Source organism: Accipiter gentilis, chromosome 19, assembly GCF_929443795.1.
Source record: "Accipiter gentilis chromosome 19, bAccGen1.1, whole genome shotgun sequence".
Classification (NCBI taxonomy): Eukaryota; Metazoa; Chordata; class Aves; order Accipitriformes; family Accipitridae; genus Astur; species Astur gentilis.
In genome coordinates this window covers 14,477,307-14,494,371 of record NC_064898.1, presented here as the reverse complement: position 1 = coordinate 14,494,371, position 17,065 = coordinate 14,477,307, and the positions used below count along the sequence as shown (strand labels likewise).

The following is a 17,065-nucleotide window of genomic DNA, read 5'->3' as shown; positions in this document are numbered from 1 at the left end:
AATACATTAATAATTTAGGGGTTTTTTTCCTGAATTAACCTTAATTCTACCCCAACCCCATTTCTTCTCTTGTTGCTTCCCTTTTATTTATGAAGTTAAAAACCTTTTGCTATGGTATTTTCTCTACTAAAATATGTAGACATACTACACAGGTGGTCTCTCCATGACTGAGAGATATTGGCAGGGAAGGAGGAGAAGTCTATGTCCCTGCTGTGTGCAGCAAGTATAATGTGAATAAATAAAGCATTTCAGTTTCCATCATAACCAGCCTCTGGCTTTTTTGCCAAACACAAAAAAAAGGGACAACAGATGAATGCTAGGCATTTTAAGGAAAAAATTAATTTCTGAGCCAAATAATTTGCAATTCCGTTGATTGAGTGATTACTCTTTTCTTCATGGATAGAAAGAGCTTTTAGCTGAATAGAAATGTAGCTGATAATATGTATAAGATTCATTAGATAATCTTCCATATGCATCTAACTTCCTTTTCCTCCAAGCTCAGAATGAAAAATAATTTTATATCAGGACTTAACGCTGTGTATAAGCCTTTATAATTTGTAAACACTGTAGGAGTGTCCTTCCATTTGTTTGATGCTGACAGTATATTTATGAAAACTACTACTGTTTCTGCAAAGGCTGTTGTCATACTAATGATACAATGTCCTCAGAGCATTGATCACAGAGCATCTTGATAGGAAAACAAAACTTACACCAAGAGGAAAGGAAGGAAGCTTACATCCCTGTCAGATTGTTTCTTCAAAGGCGTGACATATTAGAACAAAATTTCAGGCCTTCTTATTTGTTGGAAAAAACCCCAAAACCTCAAAATTCTGATACAGAGACATTTTCTTAATATAATTATATTTTCTATAAAATTACCTTTAGACAAATAATGTGACTCAAATACTGATACATATTTTTTTAGAGCAAGATGGGAGATACATCATCAGATTGCACTAGGGAATTTGAGAGTTGACATGTCCTTCCTCTGCCCCATTCACTTTTGAAGCTATTATTTTCTTCTGTCTCTCTGCTGAGAGCAGTGAGTGGTTTCACATCTGAAGTGAATAGAAGTACATTTTTCACTAGAATGAAATTCTGTTTTCTCCACCACAATGTTTATAAACCTCAGATAATAAAACACCATTTTTCACAAACAGAGTCAGAGAATAGGGGGCATCATTATTTTTCCAGAAAAAAAAAAAAAAAAAATAATACAGTCTGATATTAGTGATTTAGTTTGAGCACATTATTGAATCTTAAGACTTTGGTAAATCACTCCTAGTTTAAATCAAAGGTAACTCAGCTTTGCATTTTAACATGACCAGTCTAGAAAGGGAATTCCTTCCCTTTTTTGGCTGCTGAAGAGCCCAACGAGACCAGGATGATCAAAGCACCTTACTCCTGGTTAAATACTTCTCAAGAGTAAACCACAACACGGTACCCTCCATGATTTCTGATCATAGCCTCAGTAGGGGACCCCCCAGCCGAAGAAGTGCTAGACACCACATTAACAGATAGAAAGCCCTCTCTGGAGAGGTATCTCTGAAAATCCAACCATTGCTGAGGAAGAGCCACCCACCTACTTAGTTAGACTCTTTCTCTAACACAGAAAGAGGTCTTATCTTACTGTCAAAATACAGAAGGAAGCACTCCTTCGTTTCTTCCTCCACTTCTATGTGACACCTGCTGAGGATTATCTGCTTTCAGTGTCCATGCCTGCCGGAGGGCTTCCAACCTGCATCTCCCATGTCCTTTGAGAGATCCATAATTACTACCCAACCTGGGAAAGGATGGACAACAGCTGCAAGCAGAGCTTGTATTGAATGCCATGTAAGAGTTGCTGTGTTCCATTTAGGTTTGTAGTTCTTTGTCAGGAAAGGAGCAATGATTATTTAATGCTCTTCCAGGGCTGCAGCTTTAACATGTAATAAATTCAGAGGCTTTGTCATTTTAGAACAGCAAAAATGTGTTAATTTTCACCTCTCTTTATCTTCATGGACTTTATGATTAATATAGTGTAAGCAAAGCCAAAATCTGACACTCCTAAATGTAAATGGTTGAACAACATTTCTCATGAGTATGGTTCCGTGGGGTTACTTACCTAGAGATGTAGTGGAGCTGCAATCATACAAGACTCAAGGAAAAAAATAAAAGCTGAGCTACAAAAAAGCAGAGAATATTTAAGTCCCTATGTTACACTGTTTAGTGATGCCATAAATCATATTTTGACCAGATACAATTAATTTTATGCTTCTTCTAGTCCTTTTTTACATTTGACTTCCCATTCTTTGCAGATTTGATTTTTAAGGTCATTTTTTTCTAAATGGAATAGCCTGTGCTTAATATTGAAATGTGATTTGACAATAATATAGCAGTGAAACTTTAAAGACAAATTATGAAGAATCACTTTTTTTTACTTTCTACAAAAGGTTCATTAAAATTCACCACTGATAAGTGTCAAAGGATACTAATCCACTGATGACTCCCTGAAACTTTTTGTATTAGGAAGGTGAAGGAGTAAAATGGGTTTATTACAACCTTTTTGAAAGAAACAGAAGATAACTCAGTTATCATCTTCATCATCCCTTGCTACAGAGGCAGCAGTCCTTAATCCTGTTTATTAGCTCTAAAGATATCATTATGGAATTTGGCTGCTAGAACAGGAGATATATTTAGATATTTATGTATTTATCCTTTTCAGAATAACTATTCTTCCACATGGGAGCCTGCGAATCCTGAATGCTTCCAAGTCTGATGAAGGACGGTACTTATGCCAAGGGGTAAATGTATTTGGATCTGCAGAAATCATTGCTTCAGTATCTGTTAAAGGTATGAAAAAATATTTGATAATGATAATTTCTCTTTACTTATATTTCATTATTGCTTAGAATCCCCAGCCAACCATACGACAGCATTGTAGATGCAGAATAGAAAAAAACATTTCCAACAAGCTAGGGCTCAAACATCATATTCCTGCATCAGATGGTATACTCCAGCTGTTGTATCATAGATGTATCTCAGAAGAATTAGTATATGTATTAAATCACTCAGATTATAAATAGTTCTGTAAATAAAAGAATCAATATCCCTTTTAACACATTTCAGCTTTGGGAACTCTCTTACCCCTACTTCTTTCTGCATGGGAACAGAGCTTAGGATTAAAGTAATAATTGTATGAATATAAAATATGAGGAAAGATAGCTCCTTAGAATAGTAATAATAATCAAATCACTGAGTTGCAATTAATTTCTAAACCACATTTTTGCCACTTTTCAGCCAAATTCTTATATGATCATGGTTTTTGGTTTTAGGTGTTCAACTTTTTGACTTCATTTTTCAAGCTTCTTCCTGTATCCAGTATGCCTGGAAACTTTTTTTTTATTTTAAGTGGCAAAACTGAGATTTTCATGCAAACACAAGATTCCAGGTGCTGCAGCCTTAAAAAAAGCTATCAGCTTTTTCTGACACTAATAAAATTAATTAATTAATCCATCTCAGAAGTCCTAGAGATTGTTGTTTAGGATCCTGCCTTATTGCTTCCATGGAACTGGCTGTACCTTCTGTACACCACTGTCATGTCTTAGTGTGCATTATGAGTATATTTCAGTATTTGACACTATGTATTTGAAACAAACAGTAAATGTAAGCTCTGAGCAGCCTAAGCAGAACTCAAACATATTACTTTGGCCTTGCACTATAACTAGACTTCCATCTAAATGTTCCTAATCCTTCTGTATTTCAAGAACCTACAAGAATAGAGCTGACTCCTAAGAAGATAGAGTTAACTGTTGGAGAAAGCATTGTCCTCAGCTGCAAAGCCCTTCATGACAGCACACTAGATGTCACTTTCTATTGGACTCTCAATGGGCAGCCAATTGACTTTGAAAAAGAAGGTGGACACTTTGAAAGCATCAAGGCAGTAAGTGACCATGCGTTTGTCATCTGTGTGCTGTGAACTGATAGAAATTTGCATGCTTTTACATGTCTCCCATTCACCAGATTCCGACCAAATTGAAAGATGACTGTTTTCACTAATGTTGGAAAGAAATATTAGCTAGAGGAAGTGCGAAGTGCAGGTGACTAGAATTACTTCAAGTAGTTTTAATCAAGAAGATATTAAATGTAAGCTTATACATCCTGTTATTAGTGAGGCACCTGATGATCTTTGTGAGGGAACAGAAAGTAGTTTGAATCGAATCCTCCTTACATTGTTCTGCTGATTTTAATATAAAGAGGATGTTGCTATAAGCATTGATGTCTTTCTCACAGATAACATGGCTGTTGGAATGCCTTCACCTCCCAATGCTTTTGCTTCCCTAGGATATATTTTAATATCCAAATAGCAAGGAGTATACATTATTTTCCAACTCCCCCTGCATGAGGTAGGTTCTAGCTGTGCAATCATTATTTAAGTCAATAAGAATCATATGGAAAAAATATGCATATCAATTTCAAATATTACCCCTCAATTCAAAAACAATTTAATATGATCAAACAGTACGATAAAGTAATTCAAACCTGTCCCATGTAAAATGGTTTGAACTTTTGGTAGAAAGAAATCTCTTAATGTGAACAAGTTTGAAAATAGAATCTACAGTCATTTAACTCAATCTTCCCACTAATGAAATGTAAATCAAATGTCCATGCTATGTTAACAGAGAAAAATGAAGCTCACAAAGGTCAGGAAATTTCAAAAAGTTAATGTATCTAATTTGAATACAATGTAGCGAAGTTAACTTTGCATTAAAAACCTTGTCAGCTGCAATCAATTTATTCTTCTGCTTGCCTTTATGGAAGTCATACTATATTCACTTTGTGGTGTGGGTTTTTTTTTTTAAATTTGGGGTTACTTCAATAAGCTTTTGCAATGAAAAACATTAGTAAGGTTTATCTTAGTGTGAAGTTTCTTAGCATACTTATCTTCATCTGAGAAAGTCCAATACACAAAATCCAGCACTAAATATATAGGAAGGAAAACTATCTTTTTTTTTTTTTTTTTTTTTTTCCTGAAGGTTAAAACATTCTTTGATTCAATGAAACACCCTATGATTAGAATTTAATTTCAAGTCATTTCCAAAAATTTGAAATCTGAAATGTGTTACATGGTTCCTTCAATGCATTTCAACATCTTCTGTGCTGAAGGGAATTTTTAATCACTGGGAAAAATCCTCAGGCTAGGAAATTTCCAACGTAATTTCTCCTATCACAGTAAAGCTAATTTAATGTAATTTCATTTGTTTTATGAAAACGGGATTTTGTAGATCTTTCAACAAGAATTCTTTATTAATTTCATTTCTACCAGAGAAAGCCCTCAAATTAATAGAAGTAAGGCTCATTCAAGGTGAGAACTAGGTAGACGACATACTGGGACTATTTTCAGACAAATATTCATGCAAACCTCACTGAAATTACTGATTCTTTTTGTTGTCTTGACATGACTAAAATTTTGCCAAAACCTAGTAGATTTAACCAGCTATTTTATTATGAGTTTATGACTTCCTTCTCTAGTTTGCTAAAGAGTCACTGCTACTTTACTAAGTGAAATTAGTATTAATCTAACTAACTAGTATTAATCACTTATAATGGAGTCAATGCTCAATGTCTAAATGACTAAGTGGAAAAAAAGAGTTGTTTATTAAGTAAAAATCTAGCATCTTTCTTTTCAGAGGCATACAAGCATTTTTTTTTTTCCTAAAATATACTTTTTTACAAACAGCAAACTTTAGCTGATCAGAAAACAAGATCAAGCTGAAAAGAAGGCATTGCATATTTTGAAAAATATTACAAAATTAGATTAGTGAAATATTGTGCACCTCTAAAGAAATACCAGAATGAAATGTTAGAACCTGATAGTTTTAGACTGGACTAGCTTAATTTTCCTTTAGAAGATTGCTCACACGAGTTGGTGAGGCCATGTTTCTTTTACTTGCACTTCTAACTCATTTAAACGTCAAGACATTTCTTTTCTTGTTTTCATTCTAAAGAGAGAATGGATGGGTAGGCTTGTATCAACTGGAAGAGGGCTGAAAATAGCTGTTAACATGTTGCAGGCAGGAGGCAGGGGAACACTCCTTTTCACAACAGAGATACCAAAACATGACCCTGTTAGGACAATCCTCACTGACATTTTCTGAATGCTATTGGAAACATAATATAACACATCTTTCTCCCTCTTTGAAAGTAGAAGTCAAAATATATGTGGATCTCCATTCAGCAAAATGCATATCTTGATTTTTGCATTGTCCCCAAATGAAGATGAAACAGTTGAGAGATGCAAAACTCAAAAGTAATGACTGTGGTAATACAGCAAATTTTTTGTGTTTTGACACAAAAACTCTACAATTTCCGTAACTACTCATTTGTGAAATGTTGTCGATTGCATCTCATTATCATTTCTGTTAACCACATAGCATGTGAAATTAATCACAAGGATGAAAATGTATTTCTTTACTTCATTGAAACCTAAAGCATGACTAAGTACTAGTGGAAAGCAAGATAAAATAAACTCTTCTGGTTTTCCTATCATGTAATCTCCTTTAACCTATCCATTTTCAAAGGAGTGACACACAATGTGATAAAGACATGGGTTTAAGAATATAGAAAAAAAGGAACTTGAAGAAAACTTGAAATCTGATAGAATTCCATCTATATCCCTTATTTTGCATTTCTGAATGAATTTTTTAAAAAATTTCATGAGTTGATCCTGAATAAATTGTTTGTTAATGCAGTACAGTTAAGAAAAATAATACCCTTTGTGTGCATGAAGTTATAGTATTATACATCCATTTTGTTCTGCACACACTCATACTTCATCAGATAAAAAATGTTCAGGTTTGCTTGGGATTTGTTTGTTTGTTTGAAAGCCTGACAAATTGAACATTATTTGAGTGGGTTTTGTTAATAACAAAACCATTGCCAACCTCTCACCACTGGTTGCATTGCTCATACTTTCACTGTGGCAGAACCAGGTGTTAAGTATGATGAACATCCTGGTGTTTAATGCAGTGTTATAAAAGCTATCACCAAAGTAACATTTATTTGGACTGTAGATATATTTCCACTTGCTAAAATTGCATGCTCCCTAGCAATTACAATTAAAAGGAAAGGAAAAGCTTCTCTTAATAATACATATTATTTTGCTTGTTTTTAAATTCTATCTGTAGCTTTTGTATCAAAAAAAAAAAGTGTTACCATTTTTCATACTGGGAACTAATTATATAATACAAACACTAATTGTATAATACAAATTTAAGGTGGTTTTGCTGTTATTTATGGAGCTATCGAGGATTTAGTACCTATAGCAATTCAGGTACTTCAGGGACTTGCCTGGCAAGACGATAAGTGTGGCAAGGATGTCAAGTTGAACAAAGCTGTGCATGAAAGGAATATTAAGGAAAAGAGACCGAACCCCACCAGAGTGACAGTTGTAGACTGTGCTACTCTAGGAAAAGAAAACATCCCAAATGTATGCACAACTCCATGGTACACCTGGTAGCAGAACAATAATGCAATGAGTTACATATACCCAGAATCCTTTGGCATTAGAAAAGTCTTAATTTGTCTAGCAAAAGACCCAATAACATTTTAGGGGTCTGTGAGGAGTAATTTGTGTAATTAATAGAAACAATTTTGCCTGGAAGTCTGAATTGCCAAGATTTCCTTCTAGCAACACCAGTGAGCCTGAGCACAGAAAATGTAGACTTGCTTGCTTTGATTAGGGTAACTTAGAATTTTTGTCCTTTGTGCCAAATGCAGAAGTCCTGCTCAAAATTCTATTCAGAACTTTCTTTTCTAAGATCTCCACTGACCTTAATTTTGTCCTGGAGGTATCCCTTTACTAGCTAAAGACATCTGATTTTGCAAGTAGATTTTTATCCAACGATCTTGATTCCAACTCTGTGTTTGAAAGCCAATACTTTTTTTATGGCAGCCAAGCAAAATGATTTATTGTGGTTATCCAGAGACTGGTAAGCAGCAGCACTGCTCTTAGTGTCCCTCACCTTGACCTGCATGAGTACCTTTCAGACTCAGGAAAGTGATTTAGTCTCAATATCTTCTTGGGCTTTGATCTTAACTGCAACCACCACCATGGGAAGCAATAAGCACAATTTGTCATGTTATATTTTACAGTTGTAATTTGTTCACATGGAAGTGAATTGAAAGCTGCTGTTTCACTTAGAAAAGGCCAATAGATACAGACCGGACAATACATTAACTACTGTCTAGCACTGAAGACTTCGATCTGATAAACTAGAACCTGCGAGAGAGCATAACTTTACACCTTTCCTTACATCTTCAAGTCTCTCTTTAGTCTGCTGTAGTACTTTAATCATATTTTAGAAGTTAAGATTAAAATTTCCTAAGCATTTTCTACATAGGCAGCACAACGTTCTACACTACATGGAATCAATTAAAACAGCAGGCTGTTAATAATAATGTCTTTCCTCTTTATTGGACATAAAACCAAATGAGGCCAATTAAATAGAGGTTTTATTTAACACCTTCCTTCCTCCTCACACTGAGAAAACCAGCAATAGTTGTCAAAAGACTTGTAGAAGATACGTGTTCTATGCACAGAGAATTTCTGTTCATGATAGTGCTGCTATATCAACTTCATTGCTATCAATTTGTTTCACTGTTTGTCACAATACTTTCCTGCTGATGGAGTTGACAGCCATTACTGTCAAGTCAAATCTCCAGATATTTCAGCCCTATGCTCATTACCAGGTTTTGCTTATTTGTCACGCTACAGCAGTTAAATACTTGAGTGATCAGAAGCAATTCCAAAATAAAAGATTTATCTTGTTGTTTGGTAACACGAATTGTTTGTAAACTAGGGAGGGTACAAAATGGAATAAGGTTTTCTAATCAAAAAACTTTGAAATGTTTGATTTATGACTGGTAACTGCAAACCAAAATCCAAAAAGACCACGGTCTAGTAATGCACTTTACCATGTTTTGCTTCCAAGATATAAACAGTCCCAGTGAACTAATTAAATTTATAGACATACCTGCATGCTGTGTTAGACTGGGACACTCTGAACATTTCCTAGAACCAAACAAGTACATAAACTGGTGTGCCCAAGTGCTTGTGGCTTTTGCTATGAGTAGAGAGTAAGGGAGACAGGTGATAAGTAACATCTCCTCTACTGAGTTTTACTTTGGAGGAGGGAGATAACTGAGCATTTTGGAAACTGTGAGTTTCTTAACATTCCTAAATATCAATTACTATAAAAAAATGATTGTAACAAGAAAGTCATGAAACATAGTCAGATAATTTTTACACTGGTTTATTCTATTAAGGTATTTTGTACCTTCCCTTGTTTACAAGAAACTTTCTAAAGAGAAAAATCTTGGTGAACCTAAAAGATAGTTCATGACAATCCATTCTTTCCCCTGCTTATTTGCAGCTGATGGATCATTTAACTGCTCGGTACAGTGTTAATCGGGGTTATAAAAACACAGCCAATTGTTTGAACACCTGATCAATATCAGCCTTCCTAAGGCTAAGGCCTTCTGTTTGCAGCTCTGCTGTCTATTTTTCACTTGCAGCTCTGCAACCTTTCTCCCGAGCTGTGTGGCAGTGTTTTCTGGAGCCTCCCGGGCAGTATTTCTCCCTTGCAGTTCTTGAACTGCTGATCTCCTGGTTCTGTTCTTGTAGCCTTGCACCTTCAAACCCCAATCGTTTTGTTATGGTGGGGTCTTGTGGCAAGAAGCTCCCACTGGCCTGATACTCACTACTCCCTCCTGCACACTTTCTTTGTCTCTTGTTTTGTAAATCAAACCACAGTGTGCAGCGAAGTAGATAATGGTCATGTAAATACTTAATAAATATTATCCAACAATATACTTGCTCAGAACCATAACAATCAACCACTGTGCAACAGCTGCTCTTACTTAACATATTCCAATCAACATTAACATATAGGAAGCTTTAGTAGGTCCCAAAGAAAAGGTTACAATACTAGGGGGAAAAAAAAAAAGGCAAAAAATAATCCTCCTCATCATCTTCCTCATTGCCACCTACTGCACTGGAGAGAGCCTCAAGAGGAGAATAGTCTTTCTGGCTGGCCACCAGGAAGAGTTTTCTATTTTCCCTTTCTCTCTCCTTATTGCCTTTTTTATTTCTTACCTAGGTAGCTTTCTTTGCTAGAGTTGAGTGTGCCATCATCTATGGGCCCTGCTAATAAATCTCTATTCACGTAAGGCTGTCACAACATTCTTCATGCAGCACACTAATGAAATCCCAATCACATATCTGCTCTTCATGCTTCCTGTTTTGATGTCTTCTCAAAATGGCACACTTGTCCCAGATGGGTTTTGCTTTCCTTTCTGTCATCTTCATCCATCACTATCACCACCCTTCCACTCAGATCATACGTGTAGCTCCCTGCTCGCTTTTTCCCCTTTTTCTGCATCTTTAAACAGGACCAGAGGTACCCCATATTATTTGTTCTTTTCTTTCTTTTTTCTTCTGGTAATAAAAACTCAGATACAGAACATGAGTTTAGCAACATGAGTGTAGTGGTCCTCTGTCCTGAAGCTTGCCATTTCACATCTCAGGTTTTTTTTTTCTCATTCCTTCCCATTTTGATACTTTTTTTGTTTTCTTTAATCCCTAGATTTCACAAAACTACCCCAGTACCTGACATACTACCTGATATTTGATAGTCATTTAACTTCATCTCTTCCTCTGCCTTCTCTCAATAAAATGAATCAAACCCACTTGCAGCAACTCAAGCTGCACTTTAAAGTCCTCCTTATCCATTCCCAACACCCCAATGCTCTCTGTTATCTGCTCCCAACCACCAACGCTCACCCAAAACAACTGCTTTTATTATTCTTGCTTTGTCTATGCAAATTGATTAAAAATAATGCCACTGAAAGTGTCCACACCTCCCCTGGATAATTCTTATGGATCCACAAACCTGAAAATCTTGAAAACCATCTTTTTTAATTCCTATAGATGAGGAAAATGTAACTTAACTTGTGTGTTATCAGGTATCTCTCCGTCAACCTGCACCAGTTATTATGGTACCACAAACCATTAATCACAACAAAACCAATAACAACTATTTCATCCTCTTTGTTCCAAATCTGCTTAGATGATTAACAGACAGAACTTTGAACATAATTTTCCATTATCACTGTATCAACTGAGAAATCTGCTGCTTTTTAACAGAATAAATATTTGCAATTTGTAAACATCATAAGCAGTAAAGGGGCAAGTGGTTGATGTGCTCAAACCTGAGAATTTGCATGAAATGGCACTTAAATTGTCCTAAATGTATTATGAACAGAAGTTGGCTTGAAGCCAACAATCTGTCGTAATGCACGTATAATTTGTTAGCATAATTTAAAAGAACTTTATTGTATTGCTATTTTTCACTTACTGTTGATGGTACAAAGCTAACATTGCCATGAGGTTATTCTGTAAGATCATTCGTTTGCTTCAGATAAATTCACAAAAAATAAACTCCATTGCTCATCAAGTATGTCAAACAATCAAGATTCGACTGTGAAATCATTTTCAATTTAATCTGACTGAATTTCATTAATAAAGGCTATTTCATTAAATCATTTCATTAAATGTATGTCAGGAATTCACCTAACGTGTGTCATCTGTAAAAACACCCATACATTTTAAATAATTATTTAAGCTGAATAAGATAACGTTAACAACCCAGGTCATTCTTCTTTAGGATCAAATCTCAGTCCCATTTAATTATAGACCATTGTTTTATTGTTCTCAGTTTATACAGAATATGACCTTAAAAAATGTTTAGGTACTTTTCAAGATTTTTGTACCTCCCAAGCATTTCTGCATAGAAACCACTTTGTAGGAAAGTATCTTCACCTCTCACTGTCAAGAGATTTAGATGACAGCCAGCAAGCCTCAGTAAACCCCTGTAGTCACAGTAAAAAAAATGAATCAAACACCCCTTAGGCTTTCATCATAGAAGTTTTCCTGCAATGACAGTCAGTGTTTGCTAACTCTTTTTTTCCCATTGATTTAAGCTTTTGTTGAATCATGAACATTTATAATAGTCACACTACCCTTTTTAGACATATTTTTCCCAAGCATAGAGACAATTTTCACTGCATGTTGCCCAGGCTGAGCTCCCAACCTGAATCCTGAGTACAATAATAAGCAGCCTTTCTAGACCCCAGGCCTTTGTGGTGCAGAAGCTGAGAGCTGCAAGTCACCGCATCATCTCTATTGACTACCCAGTATTTTGAACTTCCTTGCCTTTTTATCCCTCTTTCCAAGATAAATCAGATCTACGTTCACAGAACTGCAGTTAGAGTGCAGAAGGGAAGTATGATGATCAATGTGGAAAATGAACAGCATTAGAAATAGATTAAATGAAAGTTAGCATTGATATAATGACAAAAGAATGATTTAAGGTTCCTAGGTTTCATATATATTTTCCACATATGACTCGGTAGTTTGAACATATTTTATAAACTGTGTAATAATCAAACCAACGTTTAATTCTTCCATGGAAGAGGTAGGGGGAAGTAAACAAGAGACTTACTAGATGTTAAAAAAGTTCTCTGTGGTGTAACTGTGAGCTCCATTTCAAGTGCAGGCAGATTATAGATTGTCCTTGTGCAAAACCTTCAAAAGAAAAGGTTGGATACTGAATGAACCACCTTGGTTTAGAGATAAAAGCTCAGCAAATGAATGGACAGATTAACAGGGAGGTTTCCTAGCAACTGGCTCAAGATAATGAACTCGCTCTCACAGGAAGAATAAGTGTAATTCTCTTCACTTGAAGAACCATATGTAAAAGTTATTTTATTGCAAAGCATCTCACAACCTCTTAGGAGTTATGAAATGGAAAGGAAAAAACCCACATACAACTTCCTCTCTGTGGGGATGTGGGATGGCTGAAGAGGTATTAATTCACCAACAGTAAGTTCTTTGCAAGTTGGCTTTTCTTTTCTCCTCTACAAATCCCTAGTATTAGTGCAATCGGTGCAAAACCCCAAACAAACAAGCTGATTCTTATGGAGCAAAGTATGCATATTACATGCTCCTTGGAGCCTTTTTTAGTTTGGGGAATTATCTCCATATCAAAATCAAATGTTATGTATAGGTGGCACCAATTCTCGTGAAAAATGACTTCAAGCAATACCTTACAGGTAAAGATAATTAGATACATTACAGATACAACTATGCCCTCTGATAACGTGCCACACTGCAGCAGAGACAACAATAGATTGACACAGTACTCAGCACTGGAGCTGCCCAGAACTGATGAATGGGATACTTGGGAGCATAATATGAATTATACAATAATTTGTTGTCCTAGAGAGAGCTATTAGTCATTACAGATAGCATTGATAGCTGTATCATTACTTATTCACTGCTTAATGAAGACCAGGAGCATGTTCAGTGTTACAGTAGGTCCATAGCTGATGCCGGCCTTTAAGGTTACATTTAGCTTTCCTTAAAATCATTAGAAGTTGGCTGTTAAACCTATCTGTTTTGGTCTTTATTTTTTTAAGCCTTAGCTTTGGTAAAGTACAAGATATATTCCATACAGTAGAAGTTTCTATTGAACAAATATAAATACATTTGATACTTGGCTAAGTGGGTAATATATGATATTCAGAACACCAAAGACTATAGATTTTTCTAATAAAATGTTACTTTGAAATAGTGCACTTATTGCAAAATATGCCCTGTCACAGAAGAGCACAAAATCGGTGGAATAAAAAGCAGCTTTTAAAAACATACACTTAATAGTTGAAATTTACATGTAGGCAAAGACATTTAAACACCACTAATTTCAGCTTTCAATAATATTGGGACCACATGGTTGCACATACACCAGGCTGCTCTAACTCACGTTACTGCATATGAGAGATCTTTCCGCAATGTATGCATCCCTGTCACCCAGTTTTTGTCTTCCCCAAAGGGGAAGGTATGTCTCTGCTTTTGCTGAAGCATTATTTTTTTTTTTACTGAAAGAAGACATAAAGCAGAAGACAAAGTTCCTGACCTTAGATATTTTTCTTAATGGAGCTTCTGCTACATTTCCACCTAGCAGGTTTTTTTTTAACTGGATTGTAATTGCTCAAATTTCAGCAGCAGCTGCAATGACATAGAAACATAGAATCACAGAATCATAGAATGGTTTGGGTTGGAAAGGACCTTAAAGATCATCGAGTTCCAACTCCCTGCCATGGGCAGGGACACCTTCCACTAGACCAGGTTGCTCAAAGCCCCATTCAACCTGGCCTTGAACACTGCCAGGGATGGGGCAGCCACAACTTCTCTGGGTAACCTGTGCCAGTGCCTCACCACCCTCACAGTAAAGAATTTCTTTCTAATATCTAATCTAAATCTACCCTCTTTCAGTTTAAAACCATTACCCTTTGTCCTATCACTATATGCCCTTGTAAAAAGTCCCTCAAGCTTTCTTGTAGCCCCCCTTTAGGTACTGGCACGCTGCTATAAGGTCTCCTTGGAGCCTTTTCTTCTCCAGGCTGGACAACCCCAACTCTCTCAGCCTGTCTTCACAGGAGAGCTGTTCCATCCCTCTGATCATCTTTGTGGCCCTCCTCTGGACTCACTCCAACAGGTCCATGGCCTTCTTATGTTGGGGGCCCCAGAGCTGAATGTAGTGCTCCAGGTGGGGTCTCATGAGAGTGGAGTAGAGGGGCAGAATCACCTCCCTCAACCTGCTGGTCACACTTCTTTTGATGCAGCCCAGGGTACAGTTGGATTTCAGGGCTGCAAACACACATTGCTGGGTCATGCTGAGTTTCTTATCAACCAACACTCCCAAGTCCTTCTCCTCAGTGCTGCTCTCAATCCACTCATCACCCAGCCTGTATTTGTGCTTGGGATTGCCCCGACCCATGTGCAGGACCTGGCACTTGGCCTTGTTGAGCTTCACGAGTTTTGCACAGGGCCACCTCTCAAGCCTGTCCAGGTCCCTCTGGATGGCATCCCTTCCCTCCAGTGTGTCGACCACACCACACAGCTTGGTGTTGTTGGCAAACTTGCTGAAGGTACATTCAATCCCACTGTCCATGTCACCAACAAAGATGTTGAACAGCGCCAGTCCCAATACTGACCCCTGAGGAATGCCACACGGTGCAGAGATTTTGTTAAGATTTGGAAGGCCAGCACATCAGTTTAATTCACCGAGGCCCTGTTGTGGTATTGAAGCTCTCATTACAGGATAAACTGATCAACAAAATAATCTGTCTTCCAAGACTTGGAAGAGTCTGTAATGCTCATGAAAACTTTATAAATACTACTGAACAGAAAATAATGTGGTATTTTTTAGAGGTCCCAGTCAAACATAGTTCCTACTTATCCAAATGGAAGCTAAAATGTCTCATTATTTCCCATGATCAAGAATCTAATGTCTGAGCGTATATCCACCCGTCTTAAACACAATGAGTTTAATTTCTCTCCACTCACACAACCTAAGCAATGCTGGCTGCACATCCTGTTATGCTGTAATAAATGTAAGTGTTTCATGGGGATCTATTGTGCTGCACTGCTCTCCACTTACAGCAATGATTCTTTCAATTGCTGCTTGTCTGCCCAGTCACACAGGTGTACAGATGAAATACATATATTTCTCCTGATAAGAATATTTGGATTCACACAGTCATGAACCCTCTGGAAGTTAGAGTGACAGCCAAGATTTTTAACAGCTCCTGAGCAATGAAACCAGACAGTTGCTATCCATTATGCTTTTCCTCCCACTTAACAACAAAACAGACATTAAATGTAAATTACCCTCAAGAGATGACAAGTGTGGACTGATTCTGGTCTTATCTTTCTAATAGCTAAGGCTTTGTACCAGAATCACTAATCATCTTGAGCAACCCCTGTTTCACTGGCTGATGAGAGCTGCTCTGCTAGACAACTTAAAAAATTCGTATCCTGTAGTTGACTCCTGGTAGGAGCGTGTGCTCTTCTTTTGCATTTAGAGCTGCAGAGTACTCAGATATTCTTTTCCAGTGTTGCGATTTCTGATATGCCAGAGCAAGAATATCAGAATTGCATTATGGCCTGACTGGTCTCAGTATCTTTCCTCCAGCAGCATCATTAACAAGGCCACTTCAGAAGGCAAAACACCACATTGTATTCACTCTTAGATCTACAGGGTTATTAAGCTATAGATCATGCCCACTTTCACTTTGATCTCAGTGGCAACCTTGATGTCCCACCTCCCTTTTCCTTCCTTGCATGTGAATATGCTTTGGTAAAGATTTTGCCCTGGTGCTACATGGAATATTATGACAAGTGCAGTTCCAAAAATGCAAACAAAGAGAAGATTGGCTGAAGAAGATGTGCCAAGATGTGCTGAAAAGGAATTCTTCTGCCTAGAAAGAAAAAAATAAATTATAGAAGATTGGAGCTTGGAACCAATCCTATTTCATCTTGTCTTTAATGACCTTGGCATAAGAGATAAAACTATGCAAATGACAATTGTATGGTAGAAAATTAGACATATTACCAATACAGCAGATGATGAAAATAACACATGGGAACAGACAAGAAATTTAATACTTCAAAGCACAAAGTCATGCACATATCGACGACCGGTTATAAAGTGGGAGCTCATAACTTTGAAATGATTGAGAGGGATAAAGATCTGAGTGCAACTACGTGAGCACAGAATAAGTATGTGCCAAAAAAACTAGGCAAATACAAATCTAGGGGAAGTCAGTGACATATTTCCAGCACAGCTAGAGAAATATCAACATGTACACACATAGGAAGACTTTATTTTGAATGCAGGGGACAATTCTACTCATTCAGGATCAAAATGACTCAAATTAGAACCACTGCACAGGAATATTATGACACAGGGAACACGTCGTTCAAGGAAAGACTGTCAATCTTTGCTTGGTTAACAAAGTAAATAAAAACTGAGAAGGAAAATGCCTATACTCAATAAATGTTTCTTAAAGTGAAACACTGAGGAGGTGCACTTGTATATAATATAGAATATAGAGTAATCTATAATATATTATATTAGCCATATAGTAGTCAATTATTAATATGTAATATACAATATATGAC

General features: G+C 36.7%; 1 protein-coding gene across 7 annotated transcripts in view; it reads left to right on the top strand.

The window, feature by feature from the left end:
* CNTN5 (contactin 5) overlaps positions 1–17,065 on the top strand; it is a 679,382-nt gene that overhangs the window by 606,552 nt on the left and 55,765 nt on the right. For all 7 annotated transcript variants that reach the window (XM_049823513.1, XM_049823512.1, XM_049823515.1 and 4 more), the window contains 2 exons: positions 2,705–2,832; positions 3,747–3,922. In XM_049823513.1, the coding sequence (XP_049679470.1) occupies positions 2,705–2,832; positions 3,747–3,922 (304 nt within the window). The remainder of the gene's footprint in view (positions 1–2,704; positions 2,833–3,746; positions 3,923–17,065) is intronic.